Source organism: Cricetulus griseus, chromosome 5, assembly GCF_003668045.3.
Source record: "Cricetulus griseus strain 17A/GY chromosome 5, alternate assembly CriGri-PICRH-1.0, whole genome shotgun sequence".
Taxonomy (NCBI): domain Eukaryota; kingdom Metazoa; phylum Chordata; class Mammalia; order Rodentia; family Cricetidae; genus Cricetulus; species Cricetulus griseus.
Genome location: NC_048598.1, coordinates 54,898,276 through 54,923,372, shown reverse-complemented (window position 1 = coordinate 54,923,372; position 25,097 = coordinate 54,898,276). Strand labels below are relative to the sequence as shown.

The 25,097-nt window shown below is 48.8% G+C and overlaps 1 protein-coding gene across 1 annotated transcript in view; it reads right to left on the bottom strand.

Annotated features, from left to right (window-relative positions):
- Positions 1 to 2,664: 2,664 nt before the first annotated feature.
- Positions 2,665 to 25,097, bottom strand: part of Ppfia4 (PTPRF interacting protein alpha 4) — a 40,560-nt gene continuing 18,127 nt past the window's right edge. Inside the window, exons 17-27 of the mRNA XM_027417560.2 lie at positions 24,737 to 24,900; positions 21,920 to 22,013; positions 21,373 to 21,454; positions 20,815 to 21,015; positions 20,338 to 20,400; positions 17,791 to 17,966; positions 11,813 to 11,910; positions 11,066 to 11,241; positions 7,426 to 7,494; positions 5,193 to 5,370; positions 2,665 to 4,733 (exon numbers count right to left, since the gene is read on the bottom strand). Of these exons, the coding sequence (XP_027273361.1) occupies positions 4,684 to 4,733; positions 5,193 to 5,370; positions 7,426 to 7,494; positions 11,066 to 11,241; positions 11,813 to 11,910; positions 17,791 to 17,966; positions 20,338 to 20,400; positions 20,815 to 21,015; positions 21,373 to 21,454; positions 21,920 to 22,013; positions 24,737 to 24,900 (1,351 nt within the window). The 3' untranslated portion in view covers positions 2,665 to 4,683. The remainder of the gene's footprint in view (positions 4,734 to 5,192; positions 5,371 to 7,425; positions 7,495 to 11,065; positions 11,242 to 11,812; positions 11,911 to 17,790; positions 17,967 to 20,337; positions 20,401 to 20,814; positions 21,016 to 21,372; positions 21,455 to 21,919; positions 22,014 to 24,736; positions 24,901 to 25,097) is intronic.

Here is a 25,097-nt window from a genome sequence, read left to right as displayed (position 1 = left end):
GCCCAGCATGTCTGAACACCCATTTCCATACAGGACTGCTCTTCCTATATCCCCTAACCAGTGGCTGGCAACACTGGGAAGTCATGGCTTTCTGGACGTTTCAGACCTCTCTCCTGTATCCAGCTACTATACCTCATCAGTTCCTCCTTTGACCCTGAGGGGTGGGGACACTGAGAGGCTTGTAGACATATCTCACTTCTCTTTGCCTTGCCTGGGCTCTGCCTAAGTTAGTATCTGGCTCTCTTCCTGTCACCTGTGCCCATGACTCTGTCATTCTTGCCTCACCAGTGTTTGGGGCACCAATGGCTATGGGAGAGACACAAGAATGCAGTGTGTGTCATGCCACATGGTTCATCACTTAAATGAGTGGACTATGTCCCCAGAATGATTCATAGATGCCAAAGGTTGAGTGGTTACAAACAAAGGTATGAACGAAAGAGAATTAAGATAGCTGGAGAAATCATAACACACTCTCTTAGAAGCCAAAGTTAAGCTGTCAAGCACTCCTGGCACTAGGTCAGGAATTTACCATACAAATTACAGTTAAGGACAAAGTATTGGACTAGGCTTAAAATCCATGTCTTTCACAAGGTGCATGATCTTAACCTGTTCTATAAAATGGCAATGATACCACATTGCTGGCTTATCATGATTAATTAATTAATTAATTAATCTGATTGCTGCAAGTTAATCTGTTTACCACAAGTTATAATTTGGATGTTTGGATTTCTTCAAAATTCATATGCAACTCATGTTCAGGACTGGAGAAATGGCTCAGTCGTTAAGAGGGCTTGCTGTTCTACCACAAAAAGCCAAGCTTGGACCCCAGCACCTCATCACAAATGCTGTACCTCCAGCTCTAAGTGTCCCATGTGTCTTTTGGCTTCCACTGTTACCCACACACGAATGTGCACACTCACTTAGATCTCAAAAAAATTTTTTTTAATCTTTAAAATACCTAATCCCTAATGCAATGGTATTAACAGATACATCTTCTGAAGGCAAATACATCTATGGCCTCATGAATGGGGTTAGTGCCCTTCTGAGAGGCCTGGAAACCTGTTTGTCCCTCATTACCCTTCAATCTTTTCTAGCATGTGAAAACACCTTGACAAAGTACCATTTCTGAAGACTGGGCCCTCATCAGAGATTAAATCTGCCAGAGGCTTGCCCTTGGACTTCTCAAACTCCATTGCTGTGAGAAACACATTTCTGTTGATTAAAAATGACCTGTGTAAAGTTATTTTGTAATAGCAGCAGGAACAGGCAAGAGTCTGGCACACAGCGGTACTCAGAGATTTGTCAGCTTTTATTAACATTAAGCCTTCAACAGTTCTCCAAGATGAGGTCAGTCAATTCATTTATTCAATGTAGAGATCAAAGACACTGACCTAAGGTGTACTGTCACAGCCCCGTGCAGCAGACAATCAGAGACTACACATACATATGTACAATGTGTACAAAATGTTCGTGGAGCTGAAGGATGTTGGTTACCTAATTCTACTGCAGCGCCAGCCATTGCCTCCCATGGGAGACTTGGAAAGGAGTTGAAGGGTCAAAGCTACAAATGCAAGAAAACAAGCTGCTGACCTGTCTTCTGGAGAAGGCACTGGTGGACATAACAGAAGGCACTGGCAGATTCAAACTGGTGGGAAGAGGAGAGGACCAGGGATCCAAGTTATGAATAGCTTCTTAAGGCCACCCAGTGGAGGGACTGGACCCTGAAGTGGTGGATACCTACTGTTGGTGTTTAAATAAGAATGGCCCCATTGGGCAGTGGTGGCCAACACCTTTAATCCCAGCACTCGGGAGGCAGAGGCAGGAGGATCTCTGTGAGTTTGAGGCCAGCCTGCTCTACAGAGCAAGTTCCAGGACAGCCAGAGCTGTTAAACATAGAAACCCTGTCTCAAAAACAAATAAACAAACAAACAAACAAACCAAAAAGAATGGCCCCCATAAGCTCACATATTTGAATGCTTGGTCCCCAGCTGGTAGGACTGTTTGGGAAGGATTAGGAATATGACCTTGTTGGAAGAGGTGTGTCACTGGGAGTTTGAAGTTTTAAACACACTTTGAAGTTTTAAAAACTCATGCCATACCAGCTAGCTCTCTCTCTCTCTCTGCCTCTTGGTTGTTATCTCAATATGTAAGCTCTCAACTCCTTCTCCAGTGTCATGCCCACCTGCCTGCTTGCCTGACTTCCCTGACAGTATTCCCCTTCATACCATACTCCCCACCATGATAGGTATGGACTCTAACCCTCTGAAACTACAAGCAAGCCCCAAAGAAATGATTTTTTTTTTTTTTAGTCATTGTTTCTTAGCATTCAACAAGTAGCTAAGACAGCTCCTGGGATGTAGGAAGTCCAGAGGAAGCTGGGCAGCAGGGACTCCAGGCTCACTGAGAAGGCATCCAAGTAGAGGAAAGTGACCAAGCCTGATAGCAGGCCTCTCACCCCTTCAACCTATCCTATAAACCCTTGGTACATGCCACCCAAATGCTAACTTTCCCACCAACCCTTCGAGCACATGATAAACAGGAGGGTATTGCCTGTGTTTCAAAACTCTAAACTTCCTTCCCGGAGCAACAGCAACAGTCTGTGAAAGAAGCTGATCACATTAAGTGAACTTAGTGTTTAATAAAGAAACGGAGGCCATTCGTATATTGTCTTAAAACCAGGTTGTTTATTGGTACGTACACACCCACTCACACCCACACACACCCACACACACATTCACACACACACTCCTGAAGCACTGAGCCAATACAGTACTGAGAAGGGACCTGGTGAGACACAAGAGGCTGGCTAGGAGAGCTTGGGTCACTGGTGACTCTCCAGGGGGAAAAAAAAATATTGACCATGAGGCAAGGGACACACCACGACAGCAGGCTTCCTTCCATCACTGCATGCAGATCCCCTACTCCACCCTCCCTGCTGACCCTGAATGCACCTGGCTTCCCAGTTGCTACCGATGACATCGAAAATCATGACAGGGTCCCATGGTAGAGGAGGGGCAGGGCTGACTCTCCCACTTAGCGAGCCCATAGAGAGTCCCTAGGAGTCAGATGGTGCTGTCATGCTCAACTCCTCCCATCTCAGGATGCTGGTTCTTCTCTGTGACTCCAGCACTCGGGATTGGGGGTTCTTCCTCTCTAACCAATTCATGCTCTACTCAGTTGTTTCTCGTCTCCATCCCCAGCAGCCTGACTGGTGGGGAAGCAGAAACAATGGGACCAAGGACAGGTAGTTGCCTGCCCCAGGCCTGCTGAACCCATTCAGTCACCCAATTGCTCAAGCTTTCCTCTACCGGACAGCAACACAAAGCTCTCAGTCCTTTTCAGACAAGGAGTTCTGGCTCAGTTCTCCACCTGCTAGCCTAGCCCCTGATTCAGAATCCCAGTAGAAGAGATGGCAAACCCAGTAGAAGAGATGCTACTCTGCTCACCTACAGGACGGCACTGCACTGCCTGTCTCCAACAAACACAACCCAGGCACTTCTTTCCTCTTCCATGTAGTGTCAGGTTCTATCGACCCACCCTGATATGAGGTCCTGAGCTTTCCTAAGGCTAAGGAATGGGTCTGGAAGAGGAGGTGATTGACATTCCTCATAAATCTGCCCTGCCCCCACCATGCTGCCAGGAAAAGCAATTAAAATAGTGGAGAGAGAGGAGAAGTCAAGAATTTCTTGAGCTGGCCCCAAAAGAACCCTAAAGGGGGATTAGACGGCATGAGGACTCCAAAGGGAGACTGCCTCAACTCACATTAGATATCTTGGATCTGGGACATGATTCATTAAAGGGGACACCCCCCCCCTTTCAGAGCAGAGTCAACAGTTCATAATCTGTTGCACTCAGTCCAGTAGCAGCTCCAGGTGTCTGGTTGCATTCCCGCTGCCCTTTGGGCTTAGGTAGTAAGGCCATCCAAGCTCTCTCTAGTTTACCTGACTGTACCTCCCACTGAGTAAGAGGCCCTCACCCTTGGCCCAAAGCTCTGGGGCTCCTTTCTCCCACATATTTGGGATTCTGCATCAACTTGCCCTCAGAGTTTCTACCTTAGTCTTCCTCAGTTCCCCTCCTGGCTTGTCCTGGAGGCACTCAGGTATCTCTACACACCTCATCGCTCCTAAGCAAGACTTGGAGGCAGGAGTCACAGACACTGGTGATGGGGTTTGGGGAAGAAGGGGTGATACTATGAAAGGGGGTACCAAAACCACTCAGACCATCCAGCACAGCCAGAGTGGAGGGGATCAGAAGGCCAATTAGTCCAAGCAGAACTGTGTCCGAAATGGCCTTTTATTGGAAGGGCCATCTCAGTCCTTGGTCTGGGATTGCGAGCCTGATGAACCCGTAGTCCAGACCAAACTAGGTCCAGAAGAGGGAAGGTGGTGACACACTCACTCAGCGTTGCCCTTCTCTCCTTCCAACAGAATCTCAAGCACCAACAACCTGGGTGCCGCCACACACAGAAGACCTTGGCCACATCCACCAGAGACTTACAAAAAGAACACGAAGTAGGACTCGGATAGTAGGATGCCAAGGGAGTGGATGAGCATATTCTGAGATCCCAGGCAACTGGAAAGTCACAGAGGTGAGACTGGGAGCCAAGGGAGAAAGGGAACGAGCAGGAGGGGTCAGGGCCGGCTGAGCCTTCGAAACCAGGACACCCACCCTGGGGGGCCGTGGCTAGTCCCGGAAGGCGGAGAGCATGTGTCCGTAGAGATAGTGGGAGTGTGCTAAGAGAGAAGAGAGAAACAGGTTCTGTAAGTGGAGGTGGTCCCCCGGGCATGCTGCGGGTAGGTGCGGCATGCGGCCAAGCACTAAGCGAAGCAGGAAGGGCAAGCCGGGCGGTGCTGCAGCGAGGGTGCGGCGGCAGGGCGAGCCAGGGCGGAGGCAAGGCGGGCGAGCGCAGCCACGGCCAGGCCCACTTACCCCGAGCCGGGGGCACACCCCCGTCATACCCGGGGCGGGAGGGTGGGGGGTCAGCAGGAGTAGGTCCGGACCGTGGAGGGCTCCAGTCTCTGCGCCCCCGCCGTCCCGGCTGGTAGGAGTCGGCAGCGGCGGGAGAACACACAGAGCGCGGGTTAGTGCGCGCCCCACCGCAGCGTTAGTGCAGCGCAGCCTCGGCCTCGCCCCTCTCCAGCCCGCTCGGCCCCAGGGTGCGGGAGGGAGCCCGCGGCCAGCCCCGCACTCACCTTCCGGCATGATCTTCTTAGGCGGGGCGGGTGGGGGCTGCAGCGGGCCCAGCGTGGACACACGGAAGCCCACCGGGAGCGTCTCTGCCGAGGTGCCCAGCATGCCACCACTGTGGTGATCCCGCGGCCGGAAGCGTTTCCTCCAGGAAGGTGCTCGGCGGAACACCTTCTCTTCCCCCTGCACCATGGGACATACTGGAGTTGCTACCGGTCCCTGAAACTCTAAAGGGTATTACTTCCGAACTTCACTCTCTAGCCCTCAGTTATTTTCTCCTGTAAGATGAATGGGGGCTGAAGGGGATGACTACAAGAGGTCTCTCACTCAAGATCAAGAAGGAGGTCCCAACTCCATTGCTATACCCACCCCAACCTTCCCAAACTGAGGTGGGAGAGCCCAATGCTTCTTTCAAAGTATTTCCCTTTCCAGGCTCCCTATGGGAAGTCACTGGTCAGCCCCAGCACTGCTCTCCTCTCCTTCTGGGACCTCAATAAAGATACGATCCAGGTTGCTAGGAAAACACTGCCGGGGATCATGACTTCTAGGTTGCCATTCTTGGTTCAGCCACATTACTAGCAACATCAACTTTCTGGGCTTCAGTTTTCTTATCTGTAAAATGGGAATTCCATCATCGGCCTCATCTCATCAGCTACCTTCTCCAGTGGGACTAGAACACACAGACATTGATGGGTCAGACAAATGGCCAGAGACATGCTCCTACAAAGGGCACAGGGGACGACCTCCATCATCTGTTCCTCATCAATGCCAATCAAGTCTCCAGAATCACTTTGTCTGCAGGTGGGCACCCAGAGCCACACAACCCCATAGGATACCTCGATGCAAGGTGGCCTGTGCGTGGCCACTCACACACCCTTCAGAGCCACAGCTCCCCGCCTTGTAGCCAAGCCTCATCTCCCACCCTTGTATTTTCAGGACTGTACAGACCCCATGATATGGGCAGAGTGAGCAGGAACAGGACCACTGAACCATGTTTTTGCCTCAATAGCTCCTCCCATTTCTAGTCCCTTCCAATTTGTAATCTGTGCCCTTGGAATGACAAATGCTGTAATCACTTGTAAACCTCTGTCATAAGGCCTGTCCCAAAAGCATTTTACATGCATTTGCAAGATTATTTCATGAACGAACGTTTCTTTCCCCTCATCCCCTTCCCTTGCTCCCCTCAGTCCCTTGGTTTTCTACTCCTTCTGTTTTCTTCTCCTTTCCCTCTACGGCATCCTATGCTCCATGGAACAAAAACGCATGCTTTCTTGTTTTTCCAAAGAATGCGTTCCCTGATCCCGAGTGGCGTCTGGGAACGCTGTCTACCTCAGTAACTGTTAATAAATGGATAGTTGGGGTCCTAATTTCTTAATTTAGCAAGGTCTGAAGATGCCGAACCTAAAAATAAACATGGGGGGAGGACACACCTGCCACAGTACATCTGTGGCAGTGGGGGGACAACACTGAAAAATTGGTCACCTTCTTCTGCCTTTCTATAGGCTCCAGAGATCAAACCCAAGTCATAGGCTTGTTCAGCAAGAGCTTCTCCTTGCTGTGGCATCTCAGTAAAGCACAGTCAGGTAAGGCAGACCGGCTGGAAAGGTCAAGGAAGTTGGTGACAGGGAAATGGGTCAAGAGGGGGAAGTGCTGGCAGGGCCATCAAAGTCTTCCCTGAACCCGAAGGGAGCTATAGGAGACCTGGGGTGACAAGGGCCTGAGTATTTATGTTCAGCAGTGCCAAGATCTGGAGTGACAAAGGCCTGAGTTTTTGTTCAGCTGTACCAACTACCCTGAGGAACAGAGAGCAGGGCTGTCACTCAGCTTCTCAGCAGAGCACCTGTCTTCAAACGCCACAAAACTGGAGGACAGGCTGCGATCTCACCAAGCAGGGAGAGATGGAGTGGAGTCTGAGACACAGAGACAGAAGAGCCACCCCAAAGATATAACCTCTGGGGGATGATCTTTGACCCTGCATGGTTGAGAGGGCTGAGCATTGAGGTAGAAGATACCAGAAGTATAACATGGACTTTTGGTTTTTATACCACAAATGATTTTCATAGAGACTTCCCCACAGTCTACTGATGCTCAACAACATACCCCCACCACCACCATCCCTGCTGGCTCTCCTCCCTTAGGCTAGCCACTGCTCATCAGCCCTGAGCTAGGAGATCTCATGAACCCCAATCCAACAAGCCTACAATGACCAAGGCTCTAAATTCATATCCAGGTACTCACGTCATCCAACTTCCTGTCTGTGCCCAAGGCCAACAGGTTATTGAATTCTCTCTCCATCACTTGACGGGCCTAAAACCCACGTGGTAAGAGGAAGAAAGATAGGCTTAGTTAATACATTTATGGTATCTTTCTCTTTTAAAATTTACATTAATTCAGTTTTTATTATACATTAGTGTGTGTGTGTGTGTGTGTGTGTGTGTGTGTGTGTGTGTGCGCGCGCGCGCGCGCGCGCGCGCGCGCACATGCGTGTTTGCTACTATGTACTGTGGAGGTCAGAGAAGAACTTGCAAGAATTGTTTCTCTCTTTTCACCATGCAGGTCCCAAGGATCAAACTCAGGTCATCCTGCTTGGTGGCAAGCTCTTTTTTCCACTGAGTCATCTCATTTCCCCCCCCCCTTTATGGCATCTCACAACTGTCTCCTGGAACCTAAGCGGCAGAGATGGGCAGGATAAAGGGGTTAGTACACTTAACCCTTTAGAAACCTCACACGTCTTCCTGAGGCTACTACTTCAAGCAAATCGCTAATAGTGTCCTACTAAATGTCAAACTGTTAAACTTAGGATCCTTTCATATGTGACAAATTAGGGGTAAATGTCATTTTAAAAATAGGATTACAGAACACATGAATAGACAGGCTTTATCTACTGGAAAAACTGTCTTCACTCACAGGACTCACAGAGTTACCAATAACAGAAAGAGGGCATGAAGTGGGGAGGGAGACGGAATGGAAGCACTGGTAGGAACTGGAGGGAGGTAACAGTAGACAAAGATGATCAATATACAAATATATTCAATTTTCTATGAGTAAGCACAAATTATATTTTTAAAGCCTATATTTTGTCTCTAAGGGAAAATCATGGCTGACTACCCTTTGGTGAGAGCAGGAGGAAGAAAAATAAGCATGCACACTATGGGTAATCAAAACTTCTGAGGAGTAAATGAACTCATCTGACAGCATGCACATTACAGACTCAAACTGTAAGAATTCCCTCGCCGGGCGTTGGTAGCTCACGCCTTTAATCCCAGCACTCGGGAGGCAGAGGCAGGCGGATCTCTGTGAGTTCGAGGCCAGCCTGGTCTCCAGAGCAAGTGTCAAGATAGGCTCCAAAGCTACACAGAGAAACCCTGTCTCGAAAAACCAAAAAAAAAAAAAAAAAAAAAAAAAAAGAATTCCCCATCATGGGTAGTGGGAGCCCTGAGCTGTGTGGCACACAGACACTTTTCTAGACCTCCTCAAAATTAACTCATTAAGGAAACTACCAGAGTGCGTGGAAAGGTGGATCAGACATTAAGAGCGCTTGTTGCTCTTACAGAGGACTCAGGTTCAGTTCCCAGCACCCATATCAGGTGACTGACAACTGCCTGTAACTTCAGTTCCAGGGAACCAGAAACCTTATTCTGGCCTCTGCAACACCTGCATGCATATGGTACACATACAGACAGACAGACACAGACACAGACACAGACACAGACACAGACACAGACACACACACACACACACACACATAAAATAAAAAAATCAATCCAAAGAAAAGAGAAACAGGGAGGTTTTCAAAACTTTCTGTCACCAGGTATTTCAACCATTGTCCATAAAGGATTCCATACTGTGTCAGATAAACAGGTCAAGAAAATGCTAGGTGGTGGTAGTGGATGCCTTGAATCCCAGGAGGCAGAGGCAGATGGATATCTGAGATCAAGGCCAACCTGATCTATAGATCCAGTTCCAGGACAGCCAGGGCTACACAGAGAAACCCTGTCTCAAAAAAAAAAAAAAAAAAAGAAAAAGAAAAAGAGGAGGAGGACAAAGAAGGAAGGAAGGAAGGTGGAGGGAAAAGATGAGGGGGAGAAGTGAAGAGGAAATAGGCATCCTGAGACAGGAAGTGGGAAAGATGTTAAGGTGGAAGCTTCATCCCAGCCCCTGGCATCCATATGCCCAAAAAGTCTGGAATGTTCTAGTGGAAGTTCCAGCCTAAGCCCCCTCCCCTATCTCTCCAAACTCTGCTGCATCTCAGAAAGCCTGCCAAATGATGACCCCTCCCCCACAGATGCTCAGAGTTTAAATACTCCTACAGGGTATTTAAACTGTCCCTCAGAAAACAGATGTGTGGTTTTTCCGGTCTCTCTTTCCCTTCTCCTCTCTGGGGAACTGGAAGGCCATCCAGGAGCATTGTATCCATTAAATGTGGGCTTTTTCTAATTCAGTTTGATTCGGATTGTTGTATCACCGGAGAGGCTTTCGGGGTGTAGAAACTTTTCAAAAGAGAAAGCCCATTTCTGGGGGGAAAATATCAAGCACAGAATTCTATCAGGATACTGTTTGTCAGAGTGGGAGCGTTATGCCTTACAAATGATGAGAAAGGAAAAGTGTTGTGACATTTCAAATATCTCCCGGGTAGTGAGAGGTTAAAAGGATGCAGAGCCCTGAGCAGGCAGGAAACCTGCAAATGAAGTTAGAGGTGGGCAGGAGTAGAGAAATTGCATTTGGAGGAAATCCAAACTTTTACTGTAAAGGAAAGGTTCCATGCTATGTGTTTTGACTGGTCAGTAGGTGTCACAGCAGACAGTCCACAAACACATTGGCCCTGAATGCTGCCATTACTACCAAGGCCAATGCTGTCCAGAACCAAGAGACAACACAGCCCCACCCTCCCTCAAGCCAAAAAGTGTCTGCTCCCAGAATAGCCAGCACAGCTAGTGGCTGAATTTCAAAAGCAATCTGACAGCTGCAAACAGTTCAGACAAGGGCAGCTAAAATGATCAGGGGCAGCAGCTAGTCTCCACGAGAGAAGGCTAAAAGAATTAAGACCATTCTGTCTGGAGAGACAAAGGCTTGGGCCCAGAGGCAATATAATCAGAGTTTATGAAATTCACAGTTCTTACAAAAGGGGAGAACCAGTCACATACAAACATCCTCATCGAGTTAAACTGTAAGGAAGAGGTGGATCTTTTCCCCAGGGGAAGCCTGGCAGACGCATATTTAGGACAACTAAAACCAGGAAGCACTTTACACAACTGTGAGTGCATCTAGAATCCATCACCCACAGGAAGTTAGAAGAGCCAAAAATATAAATAGGGTCAAGATAATTTAGGTATATTTCTTGATAAAAGTTACAATAATAATTATGAAGTGTAATGGAAGGAGATGTCTAATCTTTTCAGCTGCTGACAGGAAGACAAAGCCCTGGTATGGAGTGTCTCTGAGCTGTGCCCACTGGTATATTTAGTCTGCTGAAGCCTAGAGACCCAGGAGCAGATCCCTACGGTAGACACAGGCTCTATAGTCCCTGTGGGGCCCAGAGCTTGTCCTTCCCTATGAAAAGTTGGGTCAGAGAAGCAACTTAAAGGAAAGGAAAGTACCAAGCCTCAGCCATGAAAGAGGCTTGGGAAGAGCTGGAGTGACCCACAGCCTCGTGACAAGAAAAATATCAAATATCCGCATGTGAAAGACACACATTCCCTAAGGAGCTTTGGCAATGCACCAGGACCACACAGAGGTCTGAGAACACTGCACCCTATTGGTACAGACCAACACACACACACACACACACACACACACACACACACACACACACACACACACCGGAACACACACAGCCACGCATGGGGGGTAGGTGGATGCTGACTGACTGAAGGGCTACCTGGGTGTTCTGTGTGGGGATTTGCAGAACCAAGGCCAGGGTGTTGTGATCGAAGTTCTCATCCAGGGCCAGCAGGGCACCGTGCACACCACTCTCATGTAGATTTCCAGCATAGTCCCTTAGTCCAATAGACTGGACCCAGTGAACCACCTGGTCATTGGTCCAGACCAGCACATCTGGAGGGCAGAGGAAGAAATGGACAAAAAGGAAACATGGCTGGCCCAGGCTTTTCCAGGTAGAGAAGTAGTTTCCTAGATGCAGAGCCCCAGTTACCCGGCTTTCTAGCTCCTACTCCATCCCTAACTTCCTACATCTTTCTGTCCTCCATGGCATCTGGGTTCTTGCAGAGCCAGCTCCTCCTCACTGCATCTCTGCCAGATGCAACACTTTTCTTCCTGGAGTCCCAGAATGGGTCATTCCCCCACCCCAGGCCAAAGTGACCTTATTCTTTCCACTTTCAGAGTCCTGTCTAAAACCTGCCTCTTTACCATCCAACTGTCTCCCTCCCGCCTGGGTCACCACCTTCTATGAGCACATCAGTCTACAGCAGCATCCCAGAGGTCACATCAATCTGGTTGGTAGCCACTGTCTGAGGGAAGTGGAATCCCATCTGAGTGGACATGTAATATGTTTACTGCATCCAAAGGGCTGGGGTTGTAGTGACCTCTCAGATCTGAGTCTTCCCTGAGGCTCGTTGGGCCCCAGGCTGGGGGTGGAAGCAAGCTTCCCCAAGCCAGACCGGCTTACCCTTGATCTCATGCTGGCTCTCCTCACGCCTCTTCTCCAGCTCCTTCCGGTCATAATTCAGCCTCTTCAGACACATGATGCCATACTGAAGACTGGTTCTGTAGGCACACAGAACCTGAGCCAGGGCTTTGGTGTGGCTGCATTCCTGCCCACACGCCCCCTCCACCATTCTGTACCAGCCATAGAAGGTGCAGACCCATTGTACCCAGCACAAAGAACACCCTAGTCTCCTCAGGCCTCTGCTGCCAGGGCTTGTGCCTGGTCTGAGGTTACTTCCACATCCTGCTGCTTACATCCCCCCGACACTTCAGGCAGGAAGGGCCTATAAAGGTTAGTCTTGACTGTCACCTTGGTTAGAACACACCACCTAGCCCAGTTAAATGCATCTCTGGGTGTGTCTTCAAGGGCATTTCCAGAGGTGATTATGGAGGTGGTGAATCTCCCTGAATCTCCATCCCACAGGCTGGGAACCAGATGGAATAAAATGGGAGCTGGTGACAGCCTACAAGACATTCTCTCTGCTTCCCCCTTCATAATGGACACAAACCAGAAGTAAAAATGAATCCTTTCTCTTCCAGGTTGTGTCAGGTTCCAACAAGAAGAAACTAACAAAGGCCCTGACTGGTGGAAGGGCTTTGAATGAAACTTCTTTGCAGGCATTGGGATGGTAAAGACTCACTACCACTCACAATCAAAGGAAAAGGAAATCTAAGATACTCCCCTTCATATTGCCATCTCACTCAGTCCTTTCATGGCTTACTTAGTCCTTTGGCTTACAAGACGCCAAAGGTATCCCCATTCCTGTCCACCTTGCTCTCTGTGCTGCAGCCACACTGACACCCATGCTCACACACAGCAGACTTCTGAGGCCTGGGTGCCTCTGGGCCTTTGCACTGGTTTCTATGTCTACTCAGAGCATCCCACCTCTTTTCTAAATAGTTCACTCTTTCTTCATCTTTAAGTCTTTGCCCAAATGTCTCCTGCCACACCAACTCAGTGGTCACCTAAGGTAGACTCACACTACACCAGCACCACCACCACCTCCACCCCACACTCACACACTAACTTGGTCTGATTTTTTTTTCCTAGCTCCTTAATTGTCTTGTCTTGCCAAGTCAGAATGTACACTTCATGAGGTCAGGGGGCTGTTTAACTCACTGGTCATAAATCTCCAGAACATCATAGGTGCTATAAGTGCTTAAGGATGAAATGAAACAATTTACATAACTTACTAACTATACCAAAAGAGCAGCAGGTCATAATAAGTAGTGAATAAACAGCAAGTCGGGCAGAGAACCTTGGGTTAGAAGGGACCCCACAGCCATTAATCTGAGCTCCTCCAAATCTAAGAGTCACCCACCCTATAGCACTTCCAATGATGGGCAGCTCATCACACTGAGACAAATATAAGGGTCCTAGACCACTACTTCGTCCTTTTCCCTTTCTGGGTTTTCCTTTACACAGAGCAACAGGACAGAAGGCCCATCCCAATTCCAGCCACTCTGAAATTAAATTATACAGTGCTCCCTCAGCTCTTCTGCCTGGAATGCTCATGGCTCAAAGACACATTTCTAGGCAGCCTGTATTTAATGTATTAGCTGCTATCTCACGCTCTAGATGACTGTGAAGAAGCATAAGGACACACGGCCAGCCCGTGATGGGAAATGCTCCTGTAATCTTTGTCACAGTTCCTGTGACTTTCAAAGCTGTTGGACAACACAGCAAAACCATAAAGCCCCTATAGTTAGGTCAAGACAGGTTTGAACGCCAGCTCTGCCAAGGGCTGAGGGCACTGGGAATCTGAAAGATGGAGTCCTACCTCTCTTTCAGGGTTGTGGTGAGGATTAAAAGTGACCATGAATGGGAAGGCTCAGAACATCTCGTGGACTCAGAAACAGAACCACTATTATGAAGGTAGAAGATTGATGTATGTGTGGAGTGGGGTCAACCCAAACGGCAGAACCCCACTCAACAGACTACCCCAGTCCTAGGAGAAGCACTAGGTGAGATGTCAAAAGATGAGGGCATCAGCACCACCTGGACAAGTGAGCAGGTAGAAACAATGTCTCCTTGATTTGCTGCCTCTGTTGGTAGGTTAAGACATAAATATCCCTTTCTTGTCATAAAAATAATGACTTACATGAATGTCTCCAAAAGTGACTTGGTGGTGCAACCCGGTAATCCAAGCTATTCAGGAGGCTAAGGCAATAGGACTCCAAGTTCAAGGGTTATTACAGAATGAGTTAAAGACTAGACAACTTAGTGAGACCCTGTCTCAAAATACAAAGAAGGCCAGGAAGGTCAGGCACAGTGGCACATGCCTATAAACCCTACACTTGGAAGTAGAAACAGGAGGATCAGAAACTCAAGGTCATCCTTGGCTACACAGAAAGTTTAAGGCCACCCTGAGTCACATGAGTCCCTGTTTCAAAGACAAGGAGAGGTGGCTTGGGGTAAAGCTCAGTGTCAGCATGCCTGACTGCCTGTGTTAAGACCCAAGTGTTGCAACAAAGGAATACAATCCAGACCCAAGAACATGCTTTTAAGGCCAGGCATGAGGGCTCATGCCTGTAATCCCAATATTTGGAGGATAAGACAGGGGTGCTGTGATTTTGAGGCCAGCATGAGCTGCAGAGTGAGTCCTTGTCCCAAACTCCAATAGAAAAAAGAAAAGAACATGCTACTGGAATGTTGAGTACAATAACCCAGAGTGAATGGCAGAGGCCAAGTGTGTGGTGACACCTTGGAAACCTGAAGAACCAAGGAGCTGCTCAATAGCCCGTGGCAGGCTGGCCTTCTCCCCACTCCTCACAGTGTGGCTGTGGGAGGACTCCCACTGTCCTGGTAAGACTGGAGAGGGCCTTCTTCCTCAGTCCAGGCACATGCCAGACCGGCAGAGGAGCAACACATCTTCTGCCTATCAATCACACTAGAGGAGACAGGTGCAGCTGGGCCTGGCAGCCACCCAGGCAAAGACAAAAGACTCCCTTTCAGCAAGGGGTGAAGGGCAGAGAAGACATAGCTTAGCTTCCCTGCAGCCCTCACAAGTTGCTGTGGGGTCAGAAAGGCTAAGGGGCCCAGGACTGAACTTGAGTCCTCAGACTTAGTTCCACCTGCGCTCTGCCGTCATCCCTAAGCTACTGCTCCCTCCCATGCCTCAGTTCCCTCATCCTCATCCTTAACCAGATCCTGTCCACATTTAAATCTCTGTGGCATATCAAAATCCTAAAAGGAACTAGAAAAGTCACAAAAACTAGAAAAGTCTTACTATCTACTTGAGGCAAAGGCCCGGATTAAGTAACAAGCAGGGCTACAAGAAGCTGGGCAAGAACTTTTAACGCAGTCAGCTCTTAGAGCTGTCCCTACCAGCCTCATTCTGCAGTGCTGAATGGGAGTAGGCCGTGATACTAGCTGTCGTTCATGAGCTAGCTGGGAAGCAGGCTAGAGGGGCTGTTGTGTCTGGGTTGCAGTGTGACCATGGAACTTCCCATCTTTCAAGAGAAGCCAGAATCCCAGACATTTAGATAGAAATTTCTGTTAAAAACAGTGGCATCTGAGCGTTGTCTGAGCGATGGTGGCACACGCCTTTAACCCCAGCACTCAGGAGGCAGAGGCAGGCGGATCTCTGTGAGTTCGAGGCCAGCCTGGTCTCCAGAGCGAGTACCAGGATAGGCTCCAAAGCTACACAGAGAAACCCTGTCTCGAAACCCCCCCTCAAAAAAAAAAAAAAAAACAGTGGCATCTGGACCTGAAGAGTTGGCTCAGTGGTTAAGAGCACTGGACACTCTTCCAGAGGACCTTGGTTTAATTCCCAGAACCCACATGGTGATCCACAATGGTCTGATGTCCTCTTCTGTCTTCCACAGGCAATAGGGATACATGTGGTTCACATGCAAGCAGGTAAAACAGCCATACACATAAAATAATAAAATAATAAAAATTAAAACAAAAAACAAAATACTGGCAACCAAATTCATGATTTTTTAAAAAACATGTGGGCCAAATAAAATGTCTCTAGGCCAAATTCTGCTCCCAGGCTTTCCAGCATGGGGCCTCCACCGTGACAGGTTTAGACAGATCTTTTCAGTCAAAAGATGACAAGGATTAAGGACATGGGTCCAAAGTTGAGGGACTCCCACCGGTGATGCGTAAGTACAGCAAGCCCATGGCCCCTGTGGCTGTGCGCTGGTCCCTCCTGTGTTTCAACACTTGGTCTCCAGATGGGCGGCACTGGTTGGAAACAGCGCGGAGCTCTTAGGAGGCAAAGCCCCATTAGGTAAAATAAGTCTTGGGGGTGGCTTTTGAAGGTTTACAGCCTGGCCTCACTCACTGTTCTTTCTCTAATTCCGGGGTGCGAATGTGATATGATCATCCAGCTTCCTGCTCCTATGCCAGGCCTCCTCCCCTGCCTACTGCCATGTCTGTCCCACCATAATGGTCTGGGACTAAAACCAAAATAAATCCTTTCTCCATTAAGCTGTTTTGTCAAGGCTTTTTTTGTTTGTTTGTTTTTTAAATCACAGAAGCAATAAAGAGACTAATACAGTGCCCCTTTGGAGATGTGAATGCTCTGTACTCTGCTCTGGCTACCTGCTGCCATCCCACTCATACCACTATGAACTCACCCCTGAACCTGGGAGTCCAGATACAGTTTTCTCCCGTAGGTCACTTTTGGCCATGGTATTTTATCACCACAACGAAAGTAACTATGCAGGGTGATGACTCAAAAACTGAAGGATGGAGACAGAAGATGTTTTGACACTTGGAGAATAACCAGAGAAAAGGAATAATTAGGGAGCAGAAAGGGAAATTAAAAAAAAAAATGGGTGGGCAAAAGATAGGAGAATTGATGTTGAACAAATACATCATGTGTTCAATATTGTCTACAAGATTCAGCAATATGTCACACATAATTTTGCATGTCAATATATTATAAAGTGGAAAAGGAAACTACATTTTTACTGAATATTAGTTTTGGGCACTGGCAAGGTATTTTCTTTGTAGGCATTATTAATAATAATGCTGTTTAGTATTACTAACAAGTATTTTAAGAAATCTGTCAAACTACACTCTATGTAAGATGAGCAATAATTAATACCTAAGTCTCCTGATTCGTTACTTCTTCAAAGGAAGATGCTAACTTAGGAAATGAAGCACATTTTCTGAAAAACGAGACTAATAAATTCCTAAAAAGAAAAAAGAAAAAAAGAAACTAATACAGATGCTTAGTATTGATTATTAGTGTGAGGGTATCTATAATTGTCTAAAACATGAGCCTCGGGGCTCTGTGAGGAATTATCTAGATTAGATTATCCTCTAACCCGTCTGTGAGGGATTATCTTGGTTAGGTTAATTGAGATATGACAGTCCTCCCTAAGAGTGGGTAGCAGCAGTCCCTGGGCTGGGGTCCTAGACTGTCTAGAAAGGAGAAAGCCAGCGAAGCCCTGGCATCCGTCTCCCTCTTCTCCCTGACGACTGAAGCAGAGAGGCCAGCTGCCTCACGTTCCTGCCTCTTCATGTCTCCATCATGATGGACTGTGCTCTGGAACTGTGAACCAAAACAAGCCTTTCCTTCCCTAAGTTGCTTTGACAGGGTATTTCATCACAATGATGACACAGCCTAGAAGAAATACTGTACCTAAATTCAGTGCCAGATTCACTGTAAGCCCTCTTGGTTAACACAGAGAAGTCAGCAAGCCCAAAGACAAGCAAGGAAATTCAGAGTGAGAGGAACTCTCAAAGATGATGCTAATGAAAAAAAAAAAAATGACTTGTGTCCTAAGGGTTAAAGGTGACAGGATCAAATCCACAAACTGCAGAATGGGACAAGAACATGGGAGAGTTTCATGACAGGGAAACCTATTGCTACCCAGAACAGGCCCTAGGAGACAAGGGGCCCCTCCATTTCTGAAGACAGAGCCCCAGGGCTTAGGGAGAGGCCACATCAAGGTGGTGGCCCTGACTCCAGCCTAGCTCACCGATGAAAACTGTCCACCATCTTGAGGTGGACCCGCAGGTCCTTCTTGGTGAGGTGATCCAGCATCCGAGCATCCACCAGGCACTCCATGAAGTAGCTGCGGTACTGAGGGAGCCCCAGGCTGGGCAGCCACTCATTTCCAATCCATTCATGATTCATGTCTCCGTAGGCCAGGGTCTGGGGACATGAGAAGGAAGGGGACATGGTGGGGACAGTGCCAACAGATTAAAGATGGCATATTTATTTGGGAGAAATACCAATCCATCTTCCACCCGTGAGGAAGGGAAAGCTGCTCAGTAATACTTCAGCTTATTTTCACTAAGGAACTGGTAATGGTGGGAAGTGATAGAAGTATTTCATGAAGGATCTCAAAATGACTCGGTTCTGCTCTGGTATCAACTGCCTACACCAGCGAACAAGAGCAAGTAGTAGAAAAATAAAAAGAGTCCTTCCTGTCACCTCTGCCTGTGTAGCGTGAATGGACAACTTGCCTCCCTTATCTCAGCTAGTCTCAGGCCTGCTGAGGCAGAAGAGAGGCCAGGTTACATTGGCTCTGCAAACGATGACAGCCTGGCTCTGGGGAACGGCTAGCTCCTCAGTCCAAGGGATGATTAAATGTTAGCTGAAGACAGAAAACAAAGCAAGGGACAGTAGCCTGTGCCTGAATAGCTGGTTTGTTTCCCTAAGGCCTGGTCATCTCTCCAGGAATTCTCCAGGTCCTTAGTTGATGTTCTCATGCCCACTGCCACCTGTGAGGTCTGTGCTATGGGGCAAAGCCTCTGGATGACAGCCATGGGGGCTCCTTGACCACCCAGCTTTAGAAAGGTTCAGTTTCTATAGCAACCCTCTACCTCCTCTCCCTTACCTGCTCGATATTTTCAGACTGAAAAGTTCTATTTTAAAAGGAAATTTACATGCTGATATATGTAAAATTGTATGCCACATATGTTTATTACCAAGGATACAAATGAAGTTATCCTTCCCTGGTCAGCATCCAAGTTCAGAACTAGTACAGCCTCTGCCCTTTCCCCGGCATTCCATTCCACGTGGCCCTTCCCGCACAAAACTGCTATACTTTTGAGACAGGGTTTCTCTGTGTAGCTTTGGAGCCTATCCTGGCACTCGCTCTGGAGACCAGGCTGGCCTCGAACTCACAGAGATCCGTCTGCCTCTGCCTCCTGAATGCTGGGATTAAAGGCGTGCGCCATCAACGCCCGGCTAAAACTGCTATACTCTTATTTTCTACCATTCTTCTACTCTTAGAAACAAGGCTTTACAATTATCAGAACATATATTCGCTGAACAATACATTAGCTTGGCGTGCTTTTTGGTTTATCTAATTCCATAAAGCCATCGGGATCAGCATTTTTCGTTTAGCCTTGCATTTCTGATGCATTTAGTGTTGTATCATGAGGCTGTGCTGTCACTGGTGTGGCCAGTGAGAACAAGCATGGCTGTCCTGCCTCATTCTCCACCACAGGAACAACTACCTCACGCTGCCCCTGCATTTGTCAACACTGTCCTTCCAATCCATTAAACTGTTGGTTAATGTTATCTCTTCACTCATTTGGAAAGCTTAGAAGGGCCGATCTTTAGGGCTAAATAAATGTATGCTCACGAGGTAAAGGAGTGAAAGGCTCATTCACCAGGGCTCATTCCTTATCCTTTGGAAGGATAAGGAATGGAAGAAAACTGTATGAATCTAAGTTTCATCGCTCATGAAAAGAGCATCAAGCTGTGCAGGGTCTAGCATGCTGGGGGCCCCCCAGTGCCCCTCACCTGCCATCCTAGGGAAGCAAGAGGGGTTTGGAGTGGGGGGAGAAGGAACTTCGTCCATGGCTCCACGATTGACAAGGGCATGCACACACTGGACTCGGCCAGCTGTGCCATTCAGAGAGCCTGGTGGAAGGATGTTGCCCTGACTGCTGAGAGTTAATTCTGATGAGGGAGGCGGGGAGGGGTCTTACCTGGGCCCAGCTGCCCTCGTCACTGTCCTAGCAGGAACCAGTGCAGCATGTCAGGGGAGACACGAAAGTCAAGAAACCTGGAGCCTCCCTCAACCCAGGCTCCCCGCAAAGAAGGGGAAAGATACCCCAGTAACTTGTAGATGACCAGGAGAAGCTTGTTGGGACAGTTGAAAAAGCGGGTGCATGCATGCACGTTTGTGGTGAGGGGTGATAAATTTGTGTGGCAAAAACATGCTTCCACGGTTCCCAGGCTTGACTAGCAAGATGCCAGGCACTCCCATTCTCCTCTCCTACTCCACCAAGGACCAAGCCAAGAACAAGGAACTTGTGACTCAAGCCGATAACAGGGTTGAGCCCCCTGTGGTCCAAAGCTGTTAAGGGTCTTATGACCCCTGGAACAGAGCCTCCAGTGTACACGGCACTGATTCCCAATCTCACCTTACCCTCCCACAGTCCTTCACCCTGAGAACAGAATGGGCAACATCAGGGATGCTAGGTCTCTGCCAGTCCTTCTGGCGTCACACACTCTTCACTTAATCTTTGTGGGTGTCACTAGTTCTTGGGCTAAGGGGCAGACTCACTGTTTTGGTAGATGTTGCCAGAGTTTCCATCTCTTCATGGGTCACCCAGACATTCCCTGAAGACTGCAGGAGGAAAGGAAAGCACCCTGGTCCTGGATGTGCCCTACCCCCACCCTAAGATCCCCAGCAGGAGGTCCCAAGTACAATTCTCCCTTCCCCCGACTCCACCCATGGATCCAGCCCATAGCTCCCCACAGTCTAGTTCTAAGCAGCCCATCCTAAAAACTATCCAGAGAGCTGCAATTATTGTCAGGTAGGCATGGAGAAATGAAGTCTATGGGTGGTCCAGGAAACCAGACCCACTGGGATCCTCCTAGAATCCACATTGTACTCTCCTGAAGACTGGGGGAGAGTCTTCTGTGGAGATGGGAAGTTAAGAAAGAGCTCAATGCTCCCCTATTCCTGGAGACCGGTGGGAGACTGTATAAACACTATGTCTGTACCTCTGTAGGTGTAAAGGTAAAGGAGGCTACTCACAGTCCTGGAGGTAGGTGGGGCTGAGGGGCTAGTCAGTGACACCATCTCCTGGATGGCCAAGCGCAGCTTGAGCCGGTGCAGGGCATTGCTGATGCCGATTTCCCGCTGGATCTCTGTGTCTGACAAGGCGGACATGATGGCACCACTCTTGACATTGGCCCTGCAGGCCGCCACATACCAGGCAGGCATCCCTACCCAGAGCTGCAGACATGGAGCATACTCAGCATCACTTTGGTGGTTACTCCTAGGGTACCCTGATAGAAGAGTCAGTCTGCCTGTGAAAGACTGATGCCTCTGTAATTCATTCCTTTTTTCTTGGTATGGCACATATGTATTTATCTGGGAGAAATACTCTGGTAAAGTTATAGGGACATCATGCCTGCTGCTCGTGAGTCCTGATCTCACCGAACAAAGGTGCAAAGCAAAGCCCAAGAGCAGACACAAGAGACTTAAGTTCAGAGAGGACTGTCCTGACTTGGTAGGGATGGGGAGACCAACAAACCTACCCCATATGGTCTTCCCTCCAGATCCCAGAGCATCTCCCCTGCCCAGGCTCACCTCCAGCCAGGAGACCACCGTGGGGCCATCCCATTGAGCAAAGGGCATTCCTTTTCGGCGAGCATCTTCAAGCAGCTGGTGTCTTGGGGGAGGAACAACAGGCTCACTAGTCTTTTTTTTTTTTTCAACCAGGCTGACTCCTGGGGACCACTCCAGGCTGGGCCAAGAGCTGGCATTCGTACTTCCCCAGCTCCCCACCCTTGAATTCTTCTGCTCTATGCCTGAAGCAATATGAAACTTCGAAGTGGGGCAGGAACACCCTCCATGCCCACAGTGCTCTCACACCTCACACACACTGACTTAGCCATCTCCATGTGCCCTGCAAGAGAACCATGGGTCCCAGATTACTCTCCAACAGCCCTCTTGCTTCCTGCTCCCTAGGATCAACCTAACACCCTGCTCTCAACTCAGGACTGCTCAGATGTGCCCACATGGACCGAGCCTTATCAAGGCTCTGTCTCTCTGAGCTCAGTCTATGACAAAACATGGGAAGGAAAGTGGCTGGGGGCCTGGGCCACCCTAGTGGCACCTGGCCTGAGGCTCTTACTTCTTTTTCAGTCGCCGGTCCTTCTCTGCCTGGGTCCCCAGCTTGGCAGGTACCATTGGTTCCTGCAGACTGAGCTCGGAGTCTGTGAGCAGAACTGGAAAGGAAGGCATGTGCATGTCAGCGGCCATTCTGCTTCTGCCTTGGCCTGGACCAAGAAAACCAAGCAGCAGCAGATGCCTCCTCAGCACAGAGCACCCCAACCAAATCTGAAGGGTCCCCCTTACTCCCAGGGATGTCTCCCAAAATCTCCGCATTCCATGCAGCCCCAGAGTGACACCAGTGGCTTATCCCCTGGGGATCCTCAGCCCTAGGAGTGTTTTCCAGAGAGACAGACCAGAGTTGTCCCACTCTAGAACCCTAGACAGAGTTCTTTCTCTAAGCCAGGGTATGAAGCACATCCTGAGTAAATATGAATAGACATCAGAAATAACGATCCTGACTTGATAAAGAAACTCTTAGCCAGGCAGTGGTGATTCACACCTTTAGTCCCAGCACTTGGGAGGCAGAGGCAGAGGCAGGTGGATCTCTGTGAGTTTGAGACCAGCCTGGTCTACAAGAGCTAGCTCCAGGACAGCCTCCAAAGCCACAGAGAAAACCCTGTCTTGGAAAACAAAACAAAGAAACTCTTGGGCAGTATCTCTAGCTGCATGTATTGCACACCCCTCTTTTTCTCTCCCCCCCCCCCGTCTCCACGTGTATGTCTGTCTCCCTCTGCCTTTCTGTGTCTCTCTGTGCTCACCCCACATGCATTCACTTCACAACAGTCTCACTTTGTGTGCACTGACTTCGTGCACACACACACTTGGTGTGCTTTTGCGGGCCAGGTGCTCTTTCGCCAGGTGCTTTCACTTGCACAGACTACAAAGGGGAACAAGCACTCTTCACTCTCTTCTATTGATGATCTCCCAGATTCATGAGGAGACCCTGGAGGATTCCTGAGAAAGGGCATTGTCCTTAAAGCCACTGTAGGCCTGGCCACTCTAATTCTCATGGCAGCAGATGTGGAAAATGCAGAAACTACTCCGTTTCTTAGGTGTCAGTACCGTGCAAGGAGCAAGAAATCACACAACTTCTCACAACATGGCTCTGCCACCAAGCAGACCTTCCATGCCTCTGCCACCAAGCAGACATTCCTCAGGCTGGCTCCACACACCCTGCCTGTCTGCTTTGCCTTACTCCCAGGCTGAGACTCTCACATCTGGAGCTGGAAACACCCACCCTCCTTCACTCAGATAGCCATGTTCTGATTCACTCCTTCCCTGGAATGTGAAGTCAGGGAAGGTCTAATTATACACTTAGGCCCGAAGGTTCCTTCCTTCTGATTCAGCAATGTTCCCACTGCTCTGAGGGACTTCTTACTTTCTTCTTATCAGGAGCTGGTCTGGGCTAGCCATCCATTCCTCTGCCCCTATCTTTCCACCTCTTCCTCCTCTACTCGAGCAGACAGTGGCACACATAGCCCTTTTCCCCACGGCTTTCCCTCCTCAAGCTGCACCCTCTCCCAGTATCTCCTTGTCTTAGCTACATTCTGTAAATGCACAAGCTTCAGCTCCAGAGCTGCCCAGGGAAGAAAACCTGTCCTCATCCCCAGACCCTCCACAGCTACTTCTGGGTCCTGAAGCACCTGGGCCATCTCCATATCATAGTGTTTTGAAATAATCTCCTTGTTTTTTCCCTTTTAATCAGCTGCCAGGCCCCCTGAAGAGCTATGGCACCATCCCCTGTACTGTGCTGGACGGGGGCTACTCGCTTGGTGTGTGAACAAATGGCTGGGGAAATGATGGGAGGAGGAGGGAGGGAGGGAAAGGGGAAGGGAGGAAAGAAGAAGCGGACAAGGGAAGGAGAAAGTAAACATTTACTGTGTGCCGTCCACATGCCAAGCATGATGACATCATGCACTGCCACATGATGACAGAGGAGTCACTCCTGTCCAACCACCTTCTCCAGTAAAAAAGGCTACTAGGCCAGAGAATCTGCAATCCCAGCACTTAGCAGGCAGAGGCAGGAGGATTACCATGAGTTTAAGGCCATCCTAGGCTACATAGCAAATATCAAACCAATCTAGGCTACATAGCAAGCCTCTCTCTCTCTCTCTCTCTCTCTCTCTCTCTCTGTCTCTCTCATACATGCATACATACATACATACACAAATAAACAAACAACAAAAAAATTGTAAGTTATAATTAGAACCCAGCCTGGTAGCTCAGGCCTATAATAATTCCAGCTATTGAAAACTGAGGCAGAAATATCTTAAGTTCAAGGCTAGTATGGACTACAGAGTGAATTTCAAGGCCAGCTTGGACAACACAATGAGACCCAGTCTTAAAATAAACAAAGGGCTCTGGATATAGCCCAATGGTAGAGCATTTGTCTACTATGGAGGAGGCCCTGAATTCAATCTCTCAAACAAAATGAAGCAGATTTCATCCTAAGTCCTGTGAAAACCAGATGGACTTAGAAGTAAGATCTAGAGGGGACCCAACTCTTAGGAGCTAGGACGGCTGCCCTGCAGGTCCTGTAATGCACATTAGAGATGCTTCAGAGTGGAACCATCTGCAAGGAGCCAACTCTGACTCCATAAAGACTCTCCACTGCCTGGCACTTTTAGGCACAGGAGGCCACCACCTCATGAGGTAACCTAGCCCAGCATGACACAGCTCTAAGAAAACCTCCATCTCTCCAGTCGAAAGCTGTTGGTGTTTGGTTCACACCCGTAAGCCTGAGATGGGCGAACAAAGCTGGACATAAGTGGACCCTCCCTCCTGCTGCGGATGCCCCAATGCCCGCCCAGCCCTCTCCTGTGAAAAGGGCAGAGACCGTGGCCTGTGGCATCCCGACTCAGCTGGATCAGCCTGCCCTTCTCCTTCTTCCCAAACAGGCGGCCAATGGATGACTTGATGCCCTTGCGCTTGGCACCCTTGTGCAGCGAGTCCTGGCTGCTGTTGCTGCTGCTGGGGTTGCTGTCTTGACCCTCCAAGGCACTACAGTGTGACAGGCAGGAGGGAGTGAATAAGAAGAGATATACTTCAATTACAGTAAGAGATGGGAGTCCGAGATCAGGAAGGGGTTAAGTATCAACGCTGGGGTGCGGGGTGAGGGAGTGTGACCAAAGCAGGTGACCAAGGGAGATGTGGGAACATCCACACCTGATGGTGTCCCAAAGAGAAATGAAGCAGTC